Genomic DNA, 20,648 nt, shown 5'->3' on the forward strand with positions numbered 1-20,648 from the left:
TCTACGCTACTGGTCAAATGTTTTAGAACACCACACTTTTTCACTTTTTTACTGTTTACTGTTGACCAAACCGTATTCTAAACTTTAGATTCATGAAAGTGTCCACCTTTGGCAGATATAACAGCTGAACACACTTGAGGCTTGTTCTTTTTACAATAGAAATCAAATATTCTTCAGAAAGTTCTTCCCAAGTCTGTTGCAGAAGTTTCCATAAATGTGTGGCACTTGTAGGTTGCTTGACTTTCACTCTTCTGTCCAGTTCATCCCAAAACCAGCTCGATGGGGTTTAAGTCTGGAGACTGTGCTGGACACTCCATGTTTTCAAGCTTTACCATCTTGTTCTTTTTTCATGAGGTAGTTTTAGCAGAGCTTGGACTTGTGTTTTGTTATATTTTATCTTTTGTTTTTAACCTCTGGCTGTTCAGTTCTTACCTTTGTACCATTCCAAGCTCTTCATTGGACTTACACGACTTGAATTGCAATAAATAACTGGAAAAATTAGGGTGTTCTAAAACCTTTGATAGTGTATGTAATAATATTTCCTCATCAAAAACGTACCTGCAGTTTTGTTTTGTTTCATTCACACATTTAACTCACAAATCTTGCATTTTTAGACTGAGTTCTTCTCTTAAACAGAAAACACTCTTTTCCACCTTGTGATGTCTTGTGGTAATACAGGAAGTGCTCCACTGTGTTTTTAAACTCCATACACCTTCACTAGAGTCATCTGGATAATCTCAGTCCTGGAATTGCCAATCTCTATGGAACAAACAATAAAAGGTGGTTGTTAACTTGAAAACTACTGCTTCATGACATCACAAGGTGGAACAGAGCATTTTGAGCTTTGGAGATGTAGTCAGACTAATAAGAAAGGCTTACTCATACGTGTGAATGAAACAAAACACCTCCACGTGTATTTAGGTTGCTGTAACACCGTTATAACATGGCCTAAAGATCACAAGAGTCAATTTTGCGTAATACAGTATAGGACTTTTAAAAGTCTATTAACTACAAAACCAACTGCTTTAACTATAACACACATGTTTTTTTTTTGTTTCTAATCTGTGAATGTTCAAAGATGTAGGTGATGTAAACATTTTCTGAGATGTGTAGTAAATTAGCTTCTATCTGGTCTATTTAAGCAGAGTAAATGTTTTCAGCTCCCCAGATAAAAGCTCCCACTTGTTAACCTTAATCTCATTTAACCTTGCTTTTGTCCTCAGTTAACACTATCTGCATTTTTGTAAACAACACGTATGCTTATTTTAATGACATGGAACACTTGAAATTCAAAATGTCAGTGTGTAGATGTTTTCTGGTGAGTTTTAAAGAACAAAATCTATTTTATTAGGTAGTATGTTTATTCAAGTTTGGAAGAACTAAAAGCACTGCTATAAATAATCAATGAGAAAAGTTTCTAAAAACACTTGACGAAGATGAGTGAAGTAGATTTGGATGGTAAGATATCCCTCTATGGATCCCTGCCTATGTAATACACTTGGGTGAATCCTGGCTGCCAGTATTATACAAAAAGTGTATGAAGTGTGCATGTTCTTTCCACCAGACACACCAGTATTCACCCATCCACCTAAACAAAGCAAAAATAAGCAAGATCCTCCAACGGTAAAAGTACTCATGACCAAGCCCAATTTAAGACAGGCTGCCCAGCAAAACTGACCAGATATCAAAATGAATAATCTCACAATATCCATAAAACCTTTACAGTACAAGTATTCTTACAAGTATTTCATTAAGTCACTTTCAACTAACTTATATTACATTGTTTTCTTATCTACAGAATGTTATAATGTTGTGTCCTCATCACAAACATAGCTGGAGTTTTGTTTTGTTTCATTTACACATTTAACATACAAATCCCCCATATTAAGGCTGAATTCTTTTCTAAATCCGAAAACACTCAACCACCTTGTGATGTCATGTGCTAATACAGGACGTGCTCCACTGTGTTTTCAAACTCCATACACCTTTAATAGAATCATTTAGATTTTAGATTTAAGGTTAAAGCCCTGGAATTGTCCTTTTCTATTGAACTAAAGGTTAAAAGTGTTAAAGGTAGCTGTTAACTTGAAAACTACAGCTTCTAGGGATGTAACGATATCCAAATCTCTCAGTACGATATTATCACGATATGCATCTCACGGTATGATATTTATTGCGATATTGTGGAGAGACTAATATAAATGTAGATAGGACACTTTTTTGCTTTTATAATACCTTGACAGGATTTTGGTGTGAATTATTTCCATCATAATCCCAAGAATTCAAGTAAAAAACATGAATCATGCAGATATAAAGTGTTGCTACTGTAAAACAATGCATTTACATGACAGCCCACTATATTATTTCAAGACTTTTGACGATAAAATATCACGTTATTTCGGTTATTGTTACATCCCTAACAGCTTCATGAAAACATAAAATGTAACAAAGCATTTTAAGTTTTGGAGATGTAGACAGAATAATCCAGGATTACTCAAACACGTGTGAATGAAACAAGACATAACTGATAATAAAGGTTTTGGATGGGGTAACGACATTATAACTCTAATCAATTTTGCATAGTATAGGACATTTAATCATTTTGGACAGTCAAAATAATTTATAATACATTTATGGTAAGCTTGCCTGGCCAGTCAAAACAGCCCCCTACATGAAGAGAAGTGCGTTTGGATAAAGTTGTGTACATTGCATACTGTACCTGATTAGACATTTGATTGAAAATGCAGAAAATATTACATTCCTATTGTCAATCTAAACACTGATAAAATAAAAATCTTGACTGGACTCTTACCCGTGACGAGAGTTTGCGGAGCCTGAAACGCGGCGCAGACCACCTCCCCTCCAAGCTGGACCTCTCCTCTCCACTCCGACGGCTCCACTACAGTCTGCGTGAAGGAGTTCAGGCGAAAAATACTCGGCCCTGCGAAGCAAACCACAAAAAACACCAAACATGAGTCGAGAGACAGAAGAGATGAGTTTGAACACACACACACATCAAAGACCATCCTGTGTTGACAACCTTGCACTCTGATTGTACTTCCCGGCTCACAGCTCGGGGGAAAAATTTACATCGAGACAACAAGATGTTACATGAAAGCTCTTCTTGTCAACATGCGTACGGTGGTTTAGTCTCAAGGGAGTCTTTAGCCCACCTAGTCTTTAATCTTTTGCACTGTTTCATCAAATGCATTGCTTTGTGCGCGTATCATTTTCTGTTTGAGGAAATCTGTCCTTGGGATTTGACTCATCGCTATTAGCCAATGGAGTGTCAGAAGTATTGAGTGTCTACTTAGCTGAACTGCCTAGCTGGTTAAAGGTCTTATATAACACCAAATTCACTCTTGGGAGCTTTAAGCCACATAATAATGTTGTTATCTCATCAAAAACATACATGGAGTTGTGTTTTGTTTCATTCACACGTGTTTCAGTAATCCACAATTATTAGTTTGTCAAAATGCTCTGTTCCACCTTGTGCCATTCAGTAGAGGTTGGGCAATTCCAGGACTGAAATGATCCTAATTATTCTCGTGAAGGTGCATGGAGTTTAAAAACACAGTGGAGCACTTTCTGTACGTCTAAATGTCTAGCGCTGTGAGATATGGGAAGCAAACCTTGGACCTTCTTGCTGTGAGGTGAGTCTTAAAAGCCCTGCATGCAATTTTGATGATTCCTTTGAAATGATAAAGAAGCAACTGTCTGGGATAATCCAAGGCAATTGCTTTCATGTAGTTCTCATCAAAAACAATTGTTCCTTTATGGTTCCCATCCATTCAAATGCCTATTAAAATGCCATATAATCCAGTCCATTTCCTTTACAATTAGCTGCCATTAAAATATACCATGGATCTATTAAAATAACTGGATAGGGTATTGCTAAGCGTAAAAAAAAATCCCCTGTGCTGAGAGAGGATTTTTCTCATAGAGCGCAATGTAATCACAAACTGCTCGTGTTCGGCTGAAAGGGCACCTACAACTTTCAAAAATGTCGGATTTTGTGGTGATTTTTACCTGTTTTTAAATTATAAACTTTTTCTCAGCTCAAAATCCTTCAGTTGTGTTAAAAAACGCTTAATAATTGTTAGCTCCGGCTCCGCTCTACCTCCTCTCGCTCTGATTGGTCAAAGCGATCACGTGATACACGAGACCGTGCTCTGTGCGTGCGCTCACGTGCATGGCCGCGGGAGAAAAGAACACTACTGCTCAATAGTCCCAGAGCCACTGGAAGTACCTCGCCAGGCTAAAGACGAATCTGGAGTCATGCGCCGTTGAGCTCGGCCCGTTGACTTGAATGGGCGGCCATTTTGAGACCCAGAGGCTTGCAATATACTTACAATTCTCCTGAATGACAAGAAGTAAGTCAATGTATTTGAGGGGGTTATACTTCTATGGGGTATTAACAGCTAACACATAACAAATTTAGATCACCATGTTACCTTTTATTGCTTCGAAAATGCTAAATATGTGTAAACAACATATTAACAAGTTTAATAAGTTTCAGTTTCGTCGACCCTCTCCACGTTAAGTCACTCCCCTTCAGAGCGCTGCCACAACACAATCAGGTTTGTGAAGTTGTAGTGTATTGTTTTGTACCCTGCTTTTATGTATACGGTGGTCCAAAGCCAGAAAAATGATCTGACGAAGGCTTTTTTTTCCTTCCTTCGTGTTATGCATTTTTTCACTGTTATTCTACTCTGCTTTTGGCATTGGACAGAATTTTACAGCTAAACGCAAAGAGTTTTGAATAGGACGTGGAAGAGATCGCTAAATTACTCAAACATGCATGGATGACACTTAAAACCTCTTCAAGCATGTTTTCGATGAGGGAACACCAGCGTAACATTTGCATAATACCTCCTCTTGAACGACTACGCCACCACGTCCCTTTATTTACTCGTGCTAAGCCAAAACAAATATACATATGGTTCAAGACAAGACATGAAAGCTGTTGTCAACATGCATTTAGTTGTCTCGAGGGAGTCTTTAGCCCACCTGCGACGTCTTCACTCCCTTTAATCCTTTGTACTATTTCATCATTGCCTTTTTATTGCTCTTTTACTGTTGGGCAGGTACCGTATAAATGAAAAACACGTCACTTAATGTTTTGGAATGAGTTGTACGCCATTGGAAAGCGGTACTTATAGGAACAAAAGCCGTAGGAGCTCGCAATGTATGTTTTAAACCTTCCTCTACGCCGAGAAATGGGAAATACCGTGACTGATTGTAGTAATAACAGAAGCAGTTCCGACTACGTACGCTCTACAACTGTGATACCCAAGGGAGCTGGCGAAGTTAGCTGCACTGTTGAAAAAATTATAGTCTAGGGACGCAAATGGAGTGGTATAAAGTTGTATTTGTGAGGAGAGCTGGCTGGCGAGCGCGACGATGATGAAGATGAAGAGTGGTAGGTGGTAATGCAAAGTTACAAGGGAGTGCGCCGTAATGAGAGGCAGAGGGTCAGGCTGAACGGGAGTGCATTAGAGTCCAGATGTCGACTTGGAGTTAAATCCAGGCAGCAGGTCACAAGCTGTATGACAGTTTTAAGAGGAAAGTAGTGTTCAAACGCCAAGGAAGTAATGACTAAGAAAGTAGTTAACGCGTGCTTTAAGTTTTGGAATGAGGTGATTGCAGTGACGTTTGGGGGTAGGGTTGTCAAAAGTATCACAAATCAGATTCGATCGATCGAAGAGGGGGCGGTATTGTGCAAAATGTACTTTTAGAAGCTTTTTTTAAATAACATTGCATCTACAAAAACATGCCTGAAGAGGTTTTAGATGTCATCCATGCATGCTTGAGCAGTTTAGCGATGTCTCCTGGGTCCTATTCGAACTGATTCTGGACAATGCTCTGCCGACAATTCTCCATGAATATAAAAAGGCATGATACAAAACCGTACACAACAACTTGACAAACATGATGTGATGAGTAGTAGCAGGATGCAAGCAGATTGTGCTGTGATAGTGTTCTGGATGGAGATTCAGAGCATCAAAAACTAAAGTGAAACCTATAAAACTTGTTAATACGTTGTTTTTGGGAAATATAGCATAGCATATTTCAAAATAATAAAAGGTAATATGGTGATCTAAGTATGTGTTAGCAATTAATACTCCCCAGAAGTAAAATACCCTCCCTTTAAACCAATATCAATCCTGGAAAAATCCCATAAACATGAAAAAAATTGACCTTTCTTGAAAAGTTTTAGAGAACTATTATTTTGTGCTAGAAATAACAAGTGGTTTTTTTTTCATCATTGTATTAACAAAATCGGTGTTGAGTAGTTGTTTGGGGGGGGTGGAATTTTGTTACTGCAAGTCCACAAAGTGTTTTCTATTTCTTTCTTTTCAATACTAGGATGTAAAAAAAAAAGAAAAGAAAAGGGAGTTTTAAACATAATTAATGCATGATGACATTTAAAAATAACAAAACTGTAGGCGCTACCAGTCATATAAATGTGAAATTTGATCTTTAGTGAGAAGTAAACTTGTTTACATGTTGATGTGACTGGACGTAAATGAACACAAAAACTTCTAAGTAATTATAGCAATTATAGTAATTATGGTAATTATAGTAATTAAGACTATCTTCATAAAAAATGTATTAGATAAAAAAAGACAGAAAACTTTTCAAATATCCTTTATCATTAACAGAGGTGGAAGAAGTACTCAGTTTTGTTAATAAAAATACAGATACCAGAGCAAAGAAATACTTAAAGTAAAAGTAAAAGTATCACATGAAAATATCTACTAAAGTAAAAATATTTAAGTACCTTTTTAAAAATGTACTTTAAGAGTAAAAATTGATTTTGAGATCTAATAAAGATTCAAATTTAGTGATTTTAATTAAGATTTGTGCTCAATTTTGTTCAGTAGAAACAACAGAATTTTTCTAGCTGTTTTATATTTTTGTTTGCTCAATTACAAAAAAAAAAAAAAAGAAAAAACCTCAAGCTTTTCAGCAGGCAAATAATAAAAAAAATACTTGTACTTTTCAGGTCAGGTCAAAAATGGAGTGGAGAGGACTTTTACTGTCAGTACATTCCACTACTGATTGTTAATACCTTTGCCATCCCAAGACCAGAACACTCCTCTGCAGTGGCAGGACTTGTGTTATGTTCACATGGCGACCCTGAGCTGGATTCATTCTGTGGAGGCAGCGACCGGTGAAATCCCAAACCTGTAACAGACCAGAGCATCATCTTTACTTCACTCTGGTTTACAGCTCTATTTGTGCATTCTGACATGAGCAAAAGGAATTCTGATTGGCCCTGTGAGAGTATGCTAATTAAAAGGTCAGTTTCAAACACCTGAAATCCCAGAGTGATTCTCCACAGGTTGATGAAGAATGAAGAGGAGATGTGTCATGTAATAAAGCTGGGAATCACAGGGTCCCACACGATATTATCACAATATGGCAATTAATCTCCACGCCAAACTGCCACCTTACTGTGTTGGGAGAGTTTGCGTATCTGAATGATTCTAGGAGCTATGTTGCCAGGGGCATCTCCCATGGCAAAGAGGTCCTAGGTGATGGGTCAGACTAAGCAAGGTCTGAGTTCATTACACCTTTATTAATTGTTTAAAATCAAGGATCGTGACGTTGCCCGATATGGTGCAGTTGGGGCCCCACCCTGGAGCCAGGCTTAGGGTGGGGCACGAATGCGAGCGTCTGGTGGCCAGGCCTTTGCTCACGGGGCCCAGCCGGGCTCAGCCCAAAAGGATGACGTGGGTCCATCCTCCTGTGGGCTCACCACCCGCAGAGGGATTCATAGAGGACTGGGCGGCAGTCGAGGATGGGTGTCTTAACGACCCAGCCCACAGGCACAGTATCTGGCTGTGGTGATGTGGAACGTCACTTTGCTGGGGGGAGGAGCCTGATGTAGTCAGACTTACCTCTACACATGGCATGGGCTCTGGTACCCAACTCCTCAAGGGGGGTTGGACCCTCCATTTCTCTGGGGTTGCTCACGGGGAGCAGCTGTGGGCTGGTGTGGTTTTTGCTTATAGCCCCACAGCTCAACCACCACATGTTGGATTTCACCCTAGTGAACAACAGGGACAGGGACTGTGGTGTCGGCCTACAGGCCGAACAGCAATCCAGAGTACCCAGTTCTCTTGGAGTCCCTGGGAGGGGTACTAGACAGTGCTCAGACCGGGGACTCCATCTTTCTACTGGGGAACGCCAGTGACACCTGGAGAGGGGTGATCAGGAAGAATGGCCTTCCTTATCTGAACCCGAGCTGTAGTCATAGTTTGTCCATAACGAACACCATGTTCGAGCACGAGAGTGTCCATCAGTGCACATGGCACCAGGATGCCCTAAGCCGGAGGTTGATGATCGACTTTGTTGACCTCTAGCCGCATGTCTTGGACACTCGGGTGAAGAGAGGGGCAGTATAGATATATCGATACAGCAGCCCATGGTAACACCATGATAACACCATGATAACGATACAAAATCACCAAATTTAGTATCACAATATATCAATATTTAAATGCTTTTTCACACTAGTCATAGGAAATAAAGGATGTCTAATTTTCAGATGAGGAATTGTGTAGTGTTTGGCATTTGGAACAATAGGCTAGTACGTGTGTGCAGGAACAGCGGCTAACAGGATCACAGAGCTGGTGTGGCTGATTGCACTCTTTCAAACAACTTCTGAATGTGTGTCATTGGATTATCTTGATGCACTGCTGTTAGCTGAATGATGCCTGATAATTGGATGAACCACCTGCGTGTCACATGGTTATTTATGAGAAAAAAGTAGCTGTAATGGGGAGAACACAGACATAACTAGTAATTAATTAATGAATTAAGTAATGAATAGATTTTTTTATTAAATCATATTGTTGATTATGTGGTTCTTTCCTTTAAATGAGAGGTTTGCAGGTAATCCAGATTTTGGAGGAATCTGGGGTTATGTTTGTGTTAAATAAATGTCAGACTAAATGCCTTGTTTATTGTTCATGGATTTAATATTAAAGGCCACAGCCACCTACAGGTCTGTACGTGGGATAATATTCATTTAAGGCCAGACACTACAGGCAAAACTTGTTTAACTCGTAATTCAAGTCAAGTTTGGTTTATTAAAATTTTAAATTCAAATAAGGAGGCCAAAGTTTAATTTTTACACTAATTTTCAGTAAAGTCTAACCTATTAAAATACCCCACATCCCCAAATATAATGTATGAATTTTCTCTGCAGTGTATTGCCTTAATTTGGTTATTTTATTTTTACAAAATTTCAGTACACTTCTAAAATTCTGTTTAAAGGGACAGTCCAGAATTTTGGACATAGGACCTCATTTCCTAGTGAGCCAGAGTGTTGGAGACGTGTGGAGACACTTTTTAAATATTCCATCCAGTCCTTGTATTTGCAGAGGTCGCTGGTGCAGGTCAACAGCCATAGTTATTAGCCTGCCACTAAAAACAGTCTTACCCACTCCACAAAGCACCCGAAGTAAATCTATTATTATACCAGACTATCGATGTGAATGTCTGTATCAATAGAATAATTTTAAAAGTAAAACCAACCTGAAGGATTTATGTCTGAGCAGCAGCAGTGAGTTGTACTTTCTGATAGAAAGCTTGGCAGTGGCAGACTGATATCACCTAGCACCCAACTTACTGGCAAAGTAAGGATACGTTTGCACAGAAATGAATCACCGTATCACCGTATCGGAAACAATTTGCGTCCACATGATCCACACAGTAACGTGAAACCACCTGAAACGCTAGTCACATGACTAGGCTGGTGTCACAACATCACGAAGTCACGTGGGCACTAAAAACAATGAAGTGGAGCACAGTGTCTGAAATTGCAGCAGCCGATTTCGAGCCGAGCAATTTCGAGCAATAGCGTCACATGACCAATGTCACGAACCCAGCGAATCAGGAAGGCGCAAATCACAGTGATGTGGTCCAATAAGGACGGCAACTAGAGCTCCTACATCAGTGTATCAACATTTTCAGGTGTCCACACAGTGCTGGATCAGGTTCATACTCAGATGAATTCGTGGGAGCTGGCGGCACTGGATCGTTCTGTCTCTGGAGCTGTTTTCCATTGGATTAGTGTTGACGAACGCTGCATCTGTAACGAAAACAACTCGAATACATACTAGTGTGGATGAGGCCTAAAATTCCGCTGCTGCTGAGAAAATAGTCCCTCAACATGCGACGATTCATGTAATGCAAGCTTAGTTTTATTTCAAACATTATTCCGTTGGCACAGACATTTACAACAAGGTAATAATAGATTTGCTTCAGGTGCTTTGTGGTGTGGGTAAGATTGTTTTTAGAGGCTAACTAAAACTATGGCCATTGACATGCGCTAGCCTAGCACCAGCAACCTCTGCAAATACAAGGACTGGATGGAATATTTTAAAAAGTGTCTTCCACACGTCTCCAACACTCTGGCTAACTAGGAAATGAGGTCCTATGTCCAAAATTCCAGACTGTCCCTTAAAACGTAACTGAGCAGTATTTTTCATGCATACTTTTGACAGCATTACTTGTACTCATAATTGACTACATTTCTTGTCATGTAACTGTACTTTTACTTGTGTACACATTTTCAACACTCAGTCAAGTTTAGCCTCAGACAGCCTGCTTGTGTCCCTCCGTATCACCTCCGCTAATTGTTTACTAGAAACTCAAGCCTCAAGTGCTCCTTCTATTTACCGTGCACGTCCCTCCTCCACCTGTTATCACCACTCCTGCTCCTCTCTTTTGCATTTCGCTCAGCCCCTGCATCCCAATGAGGCCCCCTTTAACATCCAGCCTCTCCTCTCGTGTGTGTGTGTGTGTGTGTACGTGTGTGTAGCCGGTACACCCACTTTGACCTCTCCATCGGCGCCCGCGGTAAACAGCCTGCTCTGCGTCCCGTCCAGCGCCATGGTGGAGATGGGGGCGTTTCCATGACAACGGTGGAGCTGCGTGACCTTTTGGCCCGTGTCAGGCAGCCAGCAGATGACGCAGGAAGAGGAGTCGCCGCTGACGACCTGGAGAGAGAGAGAAAGAGAGAAATGGGAGATATCAGTCATTGCAAGTGTAAGATATAGTGGACTGCACAGGAGAGGTGGACCCCGCGCTGCATTTTTAATAACAGTGGCATGACTAAACTATTCCTCGCCTTTATTATGAGGAGACAGACTCGAGAAAAACTGGAGCTGGCATCGCAAAAAGCAATAAATGTGTGGAGATAGGCTGGCTGCTTCATTTACATAAAAAGTGAACGTAAGCTACAGTTTAAAGCTTGAGTAGAGAGTATGAGATTTAAGGCAAAAGTACGCCTGATGCTATTGGAACCATGAATAACCAAGATTAAATCATTACCGCTTAATGGTCTTATATTACGCAAAACTGACTTATGTGAGCTTTTAGCCACGTTATAATGTGATTACCGCATCAGAAACATACCCGGAGTTGTGTTATGTTTCAGTCACACGTCTGAATAATCCTTAATAGCTACCTTTATCTTTTTTTCTGTAGAGATGAGATAACAGGTCATTTTAGGGTTGAAATCGTCAAAATTCTAGTAAAAAACACACTTTGAAACTGTCTGAATGCAGAATAAGTGTGTATACATGCATATCAGTATCCCAGTTGATGATGATTGTTTTTTTTTGAGTATTCCGCTCCTGGTTTAGTCTTGGTTTTGTTCTGGTCCAGTTCTGGTGTAGTCCTGGCGATAGGCTCAGCAGTTGCAGCGTGTACATACTTATAATCCGCTAATGACACGGCATAGATTTTCTTGTTCTGGTATTTGTAGCTCCCCGCCTCAGTGTGGCTCTTTTCTTGTTCTGGTGTACGTGGTTCCCCACACCAGTGTGGCTCTCTAAATGAACGAGAATTCCACCCACACTCCGAATTTATGAACAGCTTATCTTCAGCAAGTTACAAGGCATCCATCTCATCTCTACTGTGTATGGTCGGACCAATAGGCCGACCACGTAGTGATGTGTACGAATTGGCTAAAACGTTGGAAGGAATTAACTAAAACATTGGACCGAATGAACTAAAACATGGGAACGAATTAACTAAAACGTGGGAATGAAGTAACTAAAATGTGGGAACAAATTAACTAAAACGTGGGAACGAATTCATTAAAACGTGGGAACGATTTCGCTAAAACGTAGGAACGAATTAACTAAAGCGTGGGAACAAATTACATATTGTGGGAACAAAATAGTAATTTGAGGCCAGGATTTAGTATTTTTCTTCACGTACGTCATCAGGCGGGTTTCCTAGCTTTGACTTACATCATATTGACCATTATTTATTAAGGACAGCTTTGTTTGTTGTTCTCTCCCCAGCTTTGTTTGTTGTTCAGACTGCAGTGGTCTTGTAACTCCTCAGACTTCAGTAGGTGGTCCTCTTTTCTCCTTTGGTCAAGTTACACTGACCAAACATACTAAATGCCCCAAAACAAGTAATTAAAGCCTCACATTGTAACATTTCAGCTTGTTTCAGACTCAAATAAAGCTTTTGATTTAATTATAGGTGTTGTGCAGAGACCTTAAGCACAGGTTTTGGCGTCTCTCCCTCCTGTCCGATCATACCTGTCTGAAGAGGCTGTTGTAGAGCACACAGGTCACGGGGCTCTGGTGGCTGCTGGTCCTCTTCTCTGTCTCTGTGTGGGTGTGCATCAGGAGGAGGTGGCAGTGGAAGCAGAGGAGGAGCAGATGTTTCTCCTCGTGTAGAAACAGGAGAGCTCTGGTGTCCTCTGGAGTCTTTGGGAACACCTCCGTCAGACGGTAGAGACACTGCTGAGTGGAGAGGTCCCACAGACACAACACCTGCACAGACAGAAGGAAATGGAGAGAGCGCTAGTGATAAAGAGGATTGGATTGAAAAACATTTCTTTATTTCTGTAGCACATTTCATAAACAAAGTGCTGCACATAGAAAAAAAAAACATAATAAAACAGTGGTGTAAAAACAAACAAATAAAACCATACAGTAGAAATGTTTTTGTCTATATGCATATAGTTTCAATGGCACCTGTGGGTCTTGATTTTATATTTTTTGACATTTAAATTGAAATACAGTATTGATCTAAAACAAAAGTAAAAAGTGAGCTGATTTCTGGTTGAAAACTGAGGAACTGATTCTTGCCTGCCCCTTCACAGCACGTCACCATAAATGTGTAAATGTATCACTGTTTATATATCGATTAGTATCTGATTTTCAACACTTTTGACAACCCTAATAGCTCATAATTATACAAAAGTAGACTGCAACAGACATTTTGTTTGCTATTCTTTAATGCAAGTTAAAGTTAAAGATGGCATTGTCTGATTAGGTTCTCCGCCTCTTGTTGTAGGACCTCTAAGGCTGGTGAGAAGTTTGAGAAGAAGACTTTCTCTGGTGATAGATCCTCTCTGATTCTGCAGCCTGAAAATGGTGTAGGACTTTTTCCTCTTCAGACAGATGTTCCCAATGTAGAGAAAACAAGAGGAAGTCATTAATACAACTGTACAAAATATTTCTTGCCCAAATAAGAAGGAACTGTATATTAGTATGTTCATATGAAGAACACAGAAAAGACTTGATTCAGACTTATTCTTTTTTGCAGCAGCGTCCAGCACCGTCTTTTTCCTGGTGTGGAGCTCAGTCTTGACCTTCTCCCACTGCTGCTGCTTCAACAGTGAGAAGGCTATGGGGTCCCCAGTGACAGGAGCAGGGTCCTTGGAGACAAGAGCAGGGTGCTTAAAACAGGAACAGGGCGCATGGATCCAGGTGCAGGGGCCTCAGATCTGGGAGCAGCCACACATCCGGGTGCAAGGTGCTTGAACATAGGAGCTCCGTCCGCATTAGCACGGCCCACAGGAGCAGGGCCTGGGTGCTTGGATTCAGGAGCAGGGAACATGGATCCAGGAGTAGGGGTGAGACAAATGGGGACAGTAGAGGGGCCCACAGAGTTAGGAGCCGCAGACACCGGAGTGCAGTATGTGTGTGACACTTTGGCCCAGGACCCTCGTCTTCAGTTAGTTTCCATTTTCTCCACCCTTAACAACCAGAGGCCAGCAAAGTGGATTGGGGAGAAACAACAATTAGGGTTCTCCAAAAGAAAGTCAGATGCATCACACATAAAGTCAAAGGCCTCAAATGTAAAATCAGGGGTCTCAAACATAGAGTCATGGGAGTCAAACAAAGGAGTGGGCGAAGACCTGAGATGGGAGAGCGTCTTCTACCACCTCGGGTTGAGCCAGTGGTACCTGGACATAGTCAGGTACAGGGTTTGGTTCTGCAGGTTATGGGGAGCGGAAATCCTGGTCCACCTGGGCTTTGAGGACGTCCATCACATACAGCCCGTGGTCCAGCTTGACGACGGACTCGGTGTGGACCATTTCGGGGATGAGTGCATAGTTAGTTTTGTGAAAAAAATACACATCTTCCAATGTCCTACGCTCTTACTGTGAACATACAAGACAGGAAGCACTTTGCCATGACACCTTTCTCTTGACATCAATTACAGGACTATCTTTAGTTACTCCTTCATTCCAACTCTACATGGGGAAACCATAATTACAGTGACACCCGTGCGGTCAGTGACACTTTTACGCACAAATTACGTGTTCGGAATGGAGTATTTTTTTTTCTTTTTGCCACACACTCCAATGTTGATTTCAGACTTTTCAGACATTCATTTTGACCATCTCATGTTTTAGGCGAGAATGCGAGTCCGGTGCCTGTCTTGTTTTAGATATTTGGTCAGAAAAATTCCAATATGAGCTTTCAGAAAAAAAAATCTGAGAACAAATTATCAGTATGTGGGGAAGGGCAAAACTGGAATTTTCTGTTTAATGACTTCTTGAATGCAGGAGAATAAAAATGATTTAACATGCATAAATCACTCTAAATGCAACTTCAAGAGGGTAAATGAGAAGGGAAATCAATTATAACACGGTTAAGAGCTCTTAGTGGGAAGATGGTTGATTTTATGTCATTGCAGTTATTGTATTTCCTTGTATGGGGGTGTAAGCTGACACGCAACATGGTCAATTTATCCCTTTAACTGTCATTTTGGTTGTTTTATTTATTTATTTGATTTATTTAGCACTTCCTTTTGTATTTCTTTTATATGCAGGGTTACTCAAAAATGTGTGAATGGAAGAAAACACAAATCCAAGTAGGTTTTTGAGGAGGTAAAACATTATAACATGCCTTTAAAGCTCAAGAGAATCCATTTTCTCTAAGTATGGGACCTTTTAAATAGTGTCGCTATAAATATTGCTAGTAGCAGTAGTAGCAGCGGTAGTAGTTGAAGCAAACTTTCTTTTCACATTTTTGCTTGGGCTACATTATAGTAATAGCATATTTACTTGAACGCACATTGGGTGAAGTACTCAGCTCTGGTCCCTCTAAAAAAGTCGCTGCTGTAAATGTCAAATAAACCTGAGAGTGTGATTTCAAAGGGCCTGGTGCTCTCTGAAGAAGGCTCCAGGTTGGGTTTGCGGAGGCTGCCACTTAGCCTGCACACGGCTCTACTCTGTCAGATTGCTTTACGGCGCAGGGATGACTCTTGCCGTTCCAGGGACTCTTCAGGAGCGAAAGTGAGATAAAGCTTTCAGAGTTTCCCCGCCACAGCAGATGGTGTTTGAGCACAAGGCAGATGGAACATAAATCACCACTAAAATATTCATTCTCGTCAGAAAAGCCAAAGAGACTCCTGAACATCAACTGCACTACGAGCAGAGGAGAGGCGGAACAAGCTCCGGCATCCGCTCTGAAAAGGGAAAGAGTGGGGTTCAAAACCAAAAGTGGGATTAATTTAAAAAGAGACATATTCTGCTGTGAAATCAACTTATTTTGTATTAGTTTTAACAGTTTTGCACCTCTGAATTGCAAACAGTAGTATTGTATCTTATTGGATAATGATTCATGTAATTCTGTTGTTTGAAGAGATGGAATCCACCTAATATTTTCATCAATGTTTTCTTATAATAGTATGGAGCTATGTAACTTTTCTGGTGTTGGGTGTGCCACCTGATTGTCTCCATGGAGATGTTATTGCATATCTTGAATGTATGTCATTATGTAGGGTAGCCGCGGGGTCTTAAAAATCTTAAAGGTCTTAAATTTTATGTTCCTAAATGAAGACCATAAAAAGTCTTAAATTATGTTGTCCAAGTCTTGTTTTTTCACAATGGTCTTAATTTCATTAGCCTACTTTTTTGTATAGTCAACCGGGTTGCAGTGCAATGTTAAACAGAGGGAGGGAAAAAAAAATGAAATCACGTAACATGAATAAACGTCTAATTTGGAGTATGCACAAACAATACTTTGAGTTCTGGCGCCGGCTGCAATACAGTGGAGGAAGACGTTGGATGGATCATGGGGAAGTTTAGATATAATCCACAGAGGCTCTTAGATTCTAGATATAATATGGTATTTGGTTGGTCATTATTAGAATTGGATCAGTTTTTCTCCAGTATAATGGATGCGATGTTGGTCTTAATTTTCATTTAAGTGGTCTTTAAAAGGTCTTTAAAAAGCCTTAAATTTGGGGTAGTCAAACATGGGGATACCCTGTTATATTCTATCTTACATTTATTTCATTATGCGTATGTTTATTGCTCCAAAATAAGTAAAAAACATGCATTCTTGCTGTAAATGAGCTCGCCTCTCTACAGATCTGACCTGTAACTCTGCTGTGATGGGTAAGTTCAGTTCCATACTTATGAACATTCCAGGCAAAGCAATAGCATCTGCGTGTGGTACAGCTTTAATTAAAAAGGAAAAAAATAATCATGCCAATTAAAGTTTTAATTTAAATTTAATTAAATGAATAATTTGTTTTGTTTTCTGTGTTGATGAATAATAATTAATAATTGTTATTACTTTTTTGTCAGCTAATAACAAAAGTGTACTATGTGACAGATGTTAGCTGTTGGCTTGGCCCTCTCTTCTGCGTCTTCTTTTCTCAAAGTCACTTCATGTCATTTTTCAAAGCTTATACATGTACTTATACATATATCGCTTCTTTTAGGCTACGTTCAGACTGCAGCGCTTAATGCTCAATTCCGATTTTTTTGTGAAATCCGATGTTTTTGCGAGGTCGGCCACATTTCCAATTAAATGCGACTTGTAAGTGAACTCCAGTGTGAACATTAAACGGCCCGAAAGTGTCCCGCATGTGCACTGGAGACACGATGACGTCAAGCGCAGCGAGTATGCTCTGTGTTTACGAAAGTTGTCCAAACATGGACGCGAGCATTGAGCACATGGTGATTTTAAAGTTCCTCTCGTACCGGAGCCAGAACATGAACAACTTACTTGTTCTAAGGAGGAGATTGAGAAGGAGAAGGACGAGGTTTTTGGTCGTGGTGTTTTGTGGGACAGCGGCAGCAACGTCTGTTGAAAAGAACATGTGGGTGCGCAGACGTAGCCAAGAGTGGTGAGTGGTGATGTGCTTCGCTTCAGTGACACGGAGTTAATTAACAATTTTCACCTACTTCAGTGCAGAATAGTGACGTTTGTGGCTTGTTGATAACGTGTATGTCAGATGAATGTGCTTTGGCCGTTCAGACTGAAGTCGCATGTCAAACTAGAAAAGCACTCAGAGAGCGCAGACCTCCGCCAAGGACTACCCCCATTTTTTATATAAATTGCGATAAAATCAGTCTTCTGGATCAGATCCGGATCGGCCTTTGGAATATGAAAGAGGATCCCATTGTCCATCCCTGAGTCAAATTTCATGGGGTTTGGTCAATAATTAACCGAGATATTGAGAAACAAAATTTTTGGCCCCATTTACCACAATGTTAACAAAAATTTCAAAGTGATCCAGAATCCAGGATTTCTTCCGGATCACCCCTAAAATGAAATCATTTCTTCCTTTTCACATTTCCAACAAATCCTGAAAATTTCATCAAAATCGGTCCATAACTTTTTGAGTTATGTTGCTAACAGACAAACAAAGAAACAAACAGACAGACAAACGCCGGCAAAAACATAACCTCCTTGGCGGAGGTAAAGATCGGATATGTATCGGTTTCAGGACCACATATCCAAGTGGCCTGGGTCGCATTTGAAAAAATCGTATCTGTGTCGTTCAGACCTGTCATTAAAAGATCAGATACAGGTCACATAGAAGCCAAAAAATCAGATTTGGGTCACTTCAGGCTGCAGTCTGAATGTAGCCTTAGTCTCCCTCTGGACCTCCTATCCAGTCATTCTAAAATACACACGCTTTTCCGATGTCTGTATGCCACTTCCATGAGCATGTTGGACAGCCGGGATGGGAGATTTCTTCGAGGGCTGCCCTCTGTGTGCTCATGTGCTTTTGGTCAGACGCTGAGAACACACTCTGTATCTGTTTGTGATTCAGTATTTTGAGTAGAAACTGTTAGTAGAAACAGTAGTTATCCCAAACTTAATGTTCACTTGATACAAATTATCTTGCAATCTGTCTTATTTGTTATGAATTCTATTATGACTCCCACTGATAAACTCTGTGTCCAGAATTTCCATTTCTCTGACTTGAGTAAACGACTTTGTGCTGTGTTCGTGTGCAACTTCCACTCGGAAAGTCATTTTCTAAAATGTGATCCCAGATGTGGGTCAAGAGACACTTTTCCCTATTGATAAAATTGTACTTTGCATGAAATATTCAGTAGCACAAATGTTGAACCTGATCATTTATATTAATGACGAGACCCAAGAATTCTGTTTTATAACAAAAATCTGCATTTTAACATTTTTCACTTTAGCTGCTCCTCTTCGGTATTACATATTATTGCCCATAGAGGATTTTTCAGTTCTGCAAAGATTAAAGCTGGAATTTTTATTTGGAATATTCCAAAACATCAGTATTTTTGGAGCTTTATACTATGTTATAATGTTTTTCCCTCAAAAACATAATGTCATCTTGCATGTTGGAGAATTTAGCGATCTCTCCCGGGTCTATTCAAACTCTTATTCACCATATATATACAAAAGCATGATACAAAACAATACACAACAGCTTTACAAACCTGATGCGACTTGTAGCACCTTCATTAGCCAATTGTCATTGATAGTTCTGTGAAGGGGGAGTAACTTTTGACCAGGGGTGGGCAACTACAGCCCAGGGACCATATGCGGCCCTTTAATCTTTTCAATCTGGCCCTCCGAACTTGAAGAACAATAATAATAATTTTCAGTGTTTTTCAAAGTCATTTCAGTAAATAGAAAATACCGTAGGATTTGAAAGACAGATATTTTGTTGTAATTATTTTTAATTATGGGATATTTTCTACATGTCTCATGTTATTTTTTTCTCTTATGAGATTGATTACCAAAAACTCTATCCATCTGCTCCTGGTCCGGCCCTTCTGTCAAATGTTAGAACCCTTTGTGACCCAAGAGTCGAGAAGTTTGTCCACCCCTGCTTTAGACTAAAAACCTAAAATGAAACTTCTACGAGAAAACATGATGGTGTCACGTCCAGGGCAGCAGCCATTTCAGTAGAGAAAAAGCGTCCGTATCAACAGTACAACACCAGCAATTATCGGCGTACAACGTCAACATCGTCAACAGTTATCAGTGAGTTTTAACTTTTCAGAGTAACGCTTTTGATCCTCAGCATTCATTGACTTAGAGTAAGATGATGAAGTCATGTCAAAACAATTAAATGCAAAACCTACACCAAAATAAGATGAGTTATCTAATGACAGACCTACGCAACTGTCAACACAAACGAGCCGCCCCACTGACTTGTTGCCACCAGCCACTGTGCACATGCGGAAAAGTCGGATGTAAACAAAAAATTTTTTTTGTGTAAAACAAGTTAACACGTTGTTTTCGGTGAATTTATAACTTTCAAAACCATAAAAAGGTAACATGGTGATCTAAATATGATATGAGAGTTGGTTAATACCCTATAGAAGTAGAATATCCCTCTTTACGTGTATAGTACAAGAAGCCAAATATGATCATCCATGTACCTTATCCTTGGAGCAGCTGAGCAGTTGTTGTTGCTTGTTCTGCATGAAGCACACGGCGGTGACAGGTCCGTCGTGCCCACTGAGGACCCCCACTGGTTTGGAGGTCACGTACGGATTCCACAGGAGCACCTGATGATCCACTCCCGCTGTGGCTACAAGCAGAACCATCACTCACATTAGAGCATTCATTACAGGGACCACAGGCAGTCTGCTCGCACGGACCTGCCTTTTACTGCAAGTCACTCTTCTTACACTCGCCTCAGGACTGATTCTGATGATAATTATGAAGTATGGGGATTACAGCTAATAATGTTATTTCTTTTCCTGCAGATTAATATTCATTTAGTACTACAAATACCTGCCACCTGTGGTTTTACGATGGTGTGTGGTCCGTTGCACATGAAGAAGTTCACATAAAAAGCTACAGTACCTGCGTCTGACAGTATATCCTTGGCATTTTAAAGCCATACTGCAAAATATTCTGGCAATCAAACATGCTAGTGATGCCAAACGTATTCAAAAGGTTAAACTGTAATAACTTCTCAAATGCTAATAGATGCACATGCTTATGTTAAAGAATAAAGGGGCACTTTAAAGGTCCTATATAACATAAAATTGACAATTGTGAGCTTTAAGCCATGTTATAATGCTGTTACCTCATCAAAAATATACCCAGAGTTGTGTTTTGTTTCATGCAGTTGTT

The 20,648-nt window shown here is 40.1% G+C and overlaps 1 protein-coding gene across 1 annotated transcript in view; it reads right to left on the bottom strand.

Annotated features, from left to right (window-relative positions):
- Positions 1-20,648, bottom strand: part of LOC110171881 (WD repeat-containing protein 49-like) — a 66,929-nt gene that overhangs the window by 18,725 nt on the left and 27,556 nt on the right. Inside the window, exons 8-13 of the mRNA XM_055166702.1 lie at positions 19,946-20,097; positions 12,576-12,812; positions 10,851-11,015; positions 7,076-7,191; positions 4,250-4,359; positions 2,813-2,941 (exon numbers count right to left, since the gene is read on the bottom strand). Of these exons, the coding sequence (XP_055022677.1) occupies positions 2,813-2,941; positions 4,250-4,359; positions 7,076-7,191; positions 10,851-11,015; positions 12,576-12,812; positions 19,946-20,097 (909 nt within the window). The remainder of the gene's footprint in view (positions 1-2,812; positions 2,942-4,249; positions 4,360-7,075; positions 7,192-10,850; positions 11,016-12,575; positions 12,813-19,945; positions 20,098-20,648) is intronic.

This window comes from Boleophthalmus pectinirostris, unplaced genomic scaffold (genome assembly GCF_026225935.1).
Source record: "Boleophthalmus pectinirostris isolate CB_2022bp ecotype Guang Dong unplaced genomic scaffold, ASM2622593v1 HiC_scaffold_9, whole genome shotgun sequence".
NCBI lineage: Eukaryota > Metazoa > Chordata > Actinopteri > Gobiiformes > Gobiidae > Boleophthalmus > Boleophthalmus pectinirostris.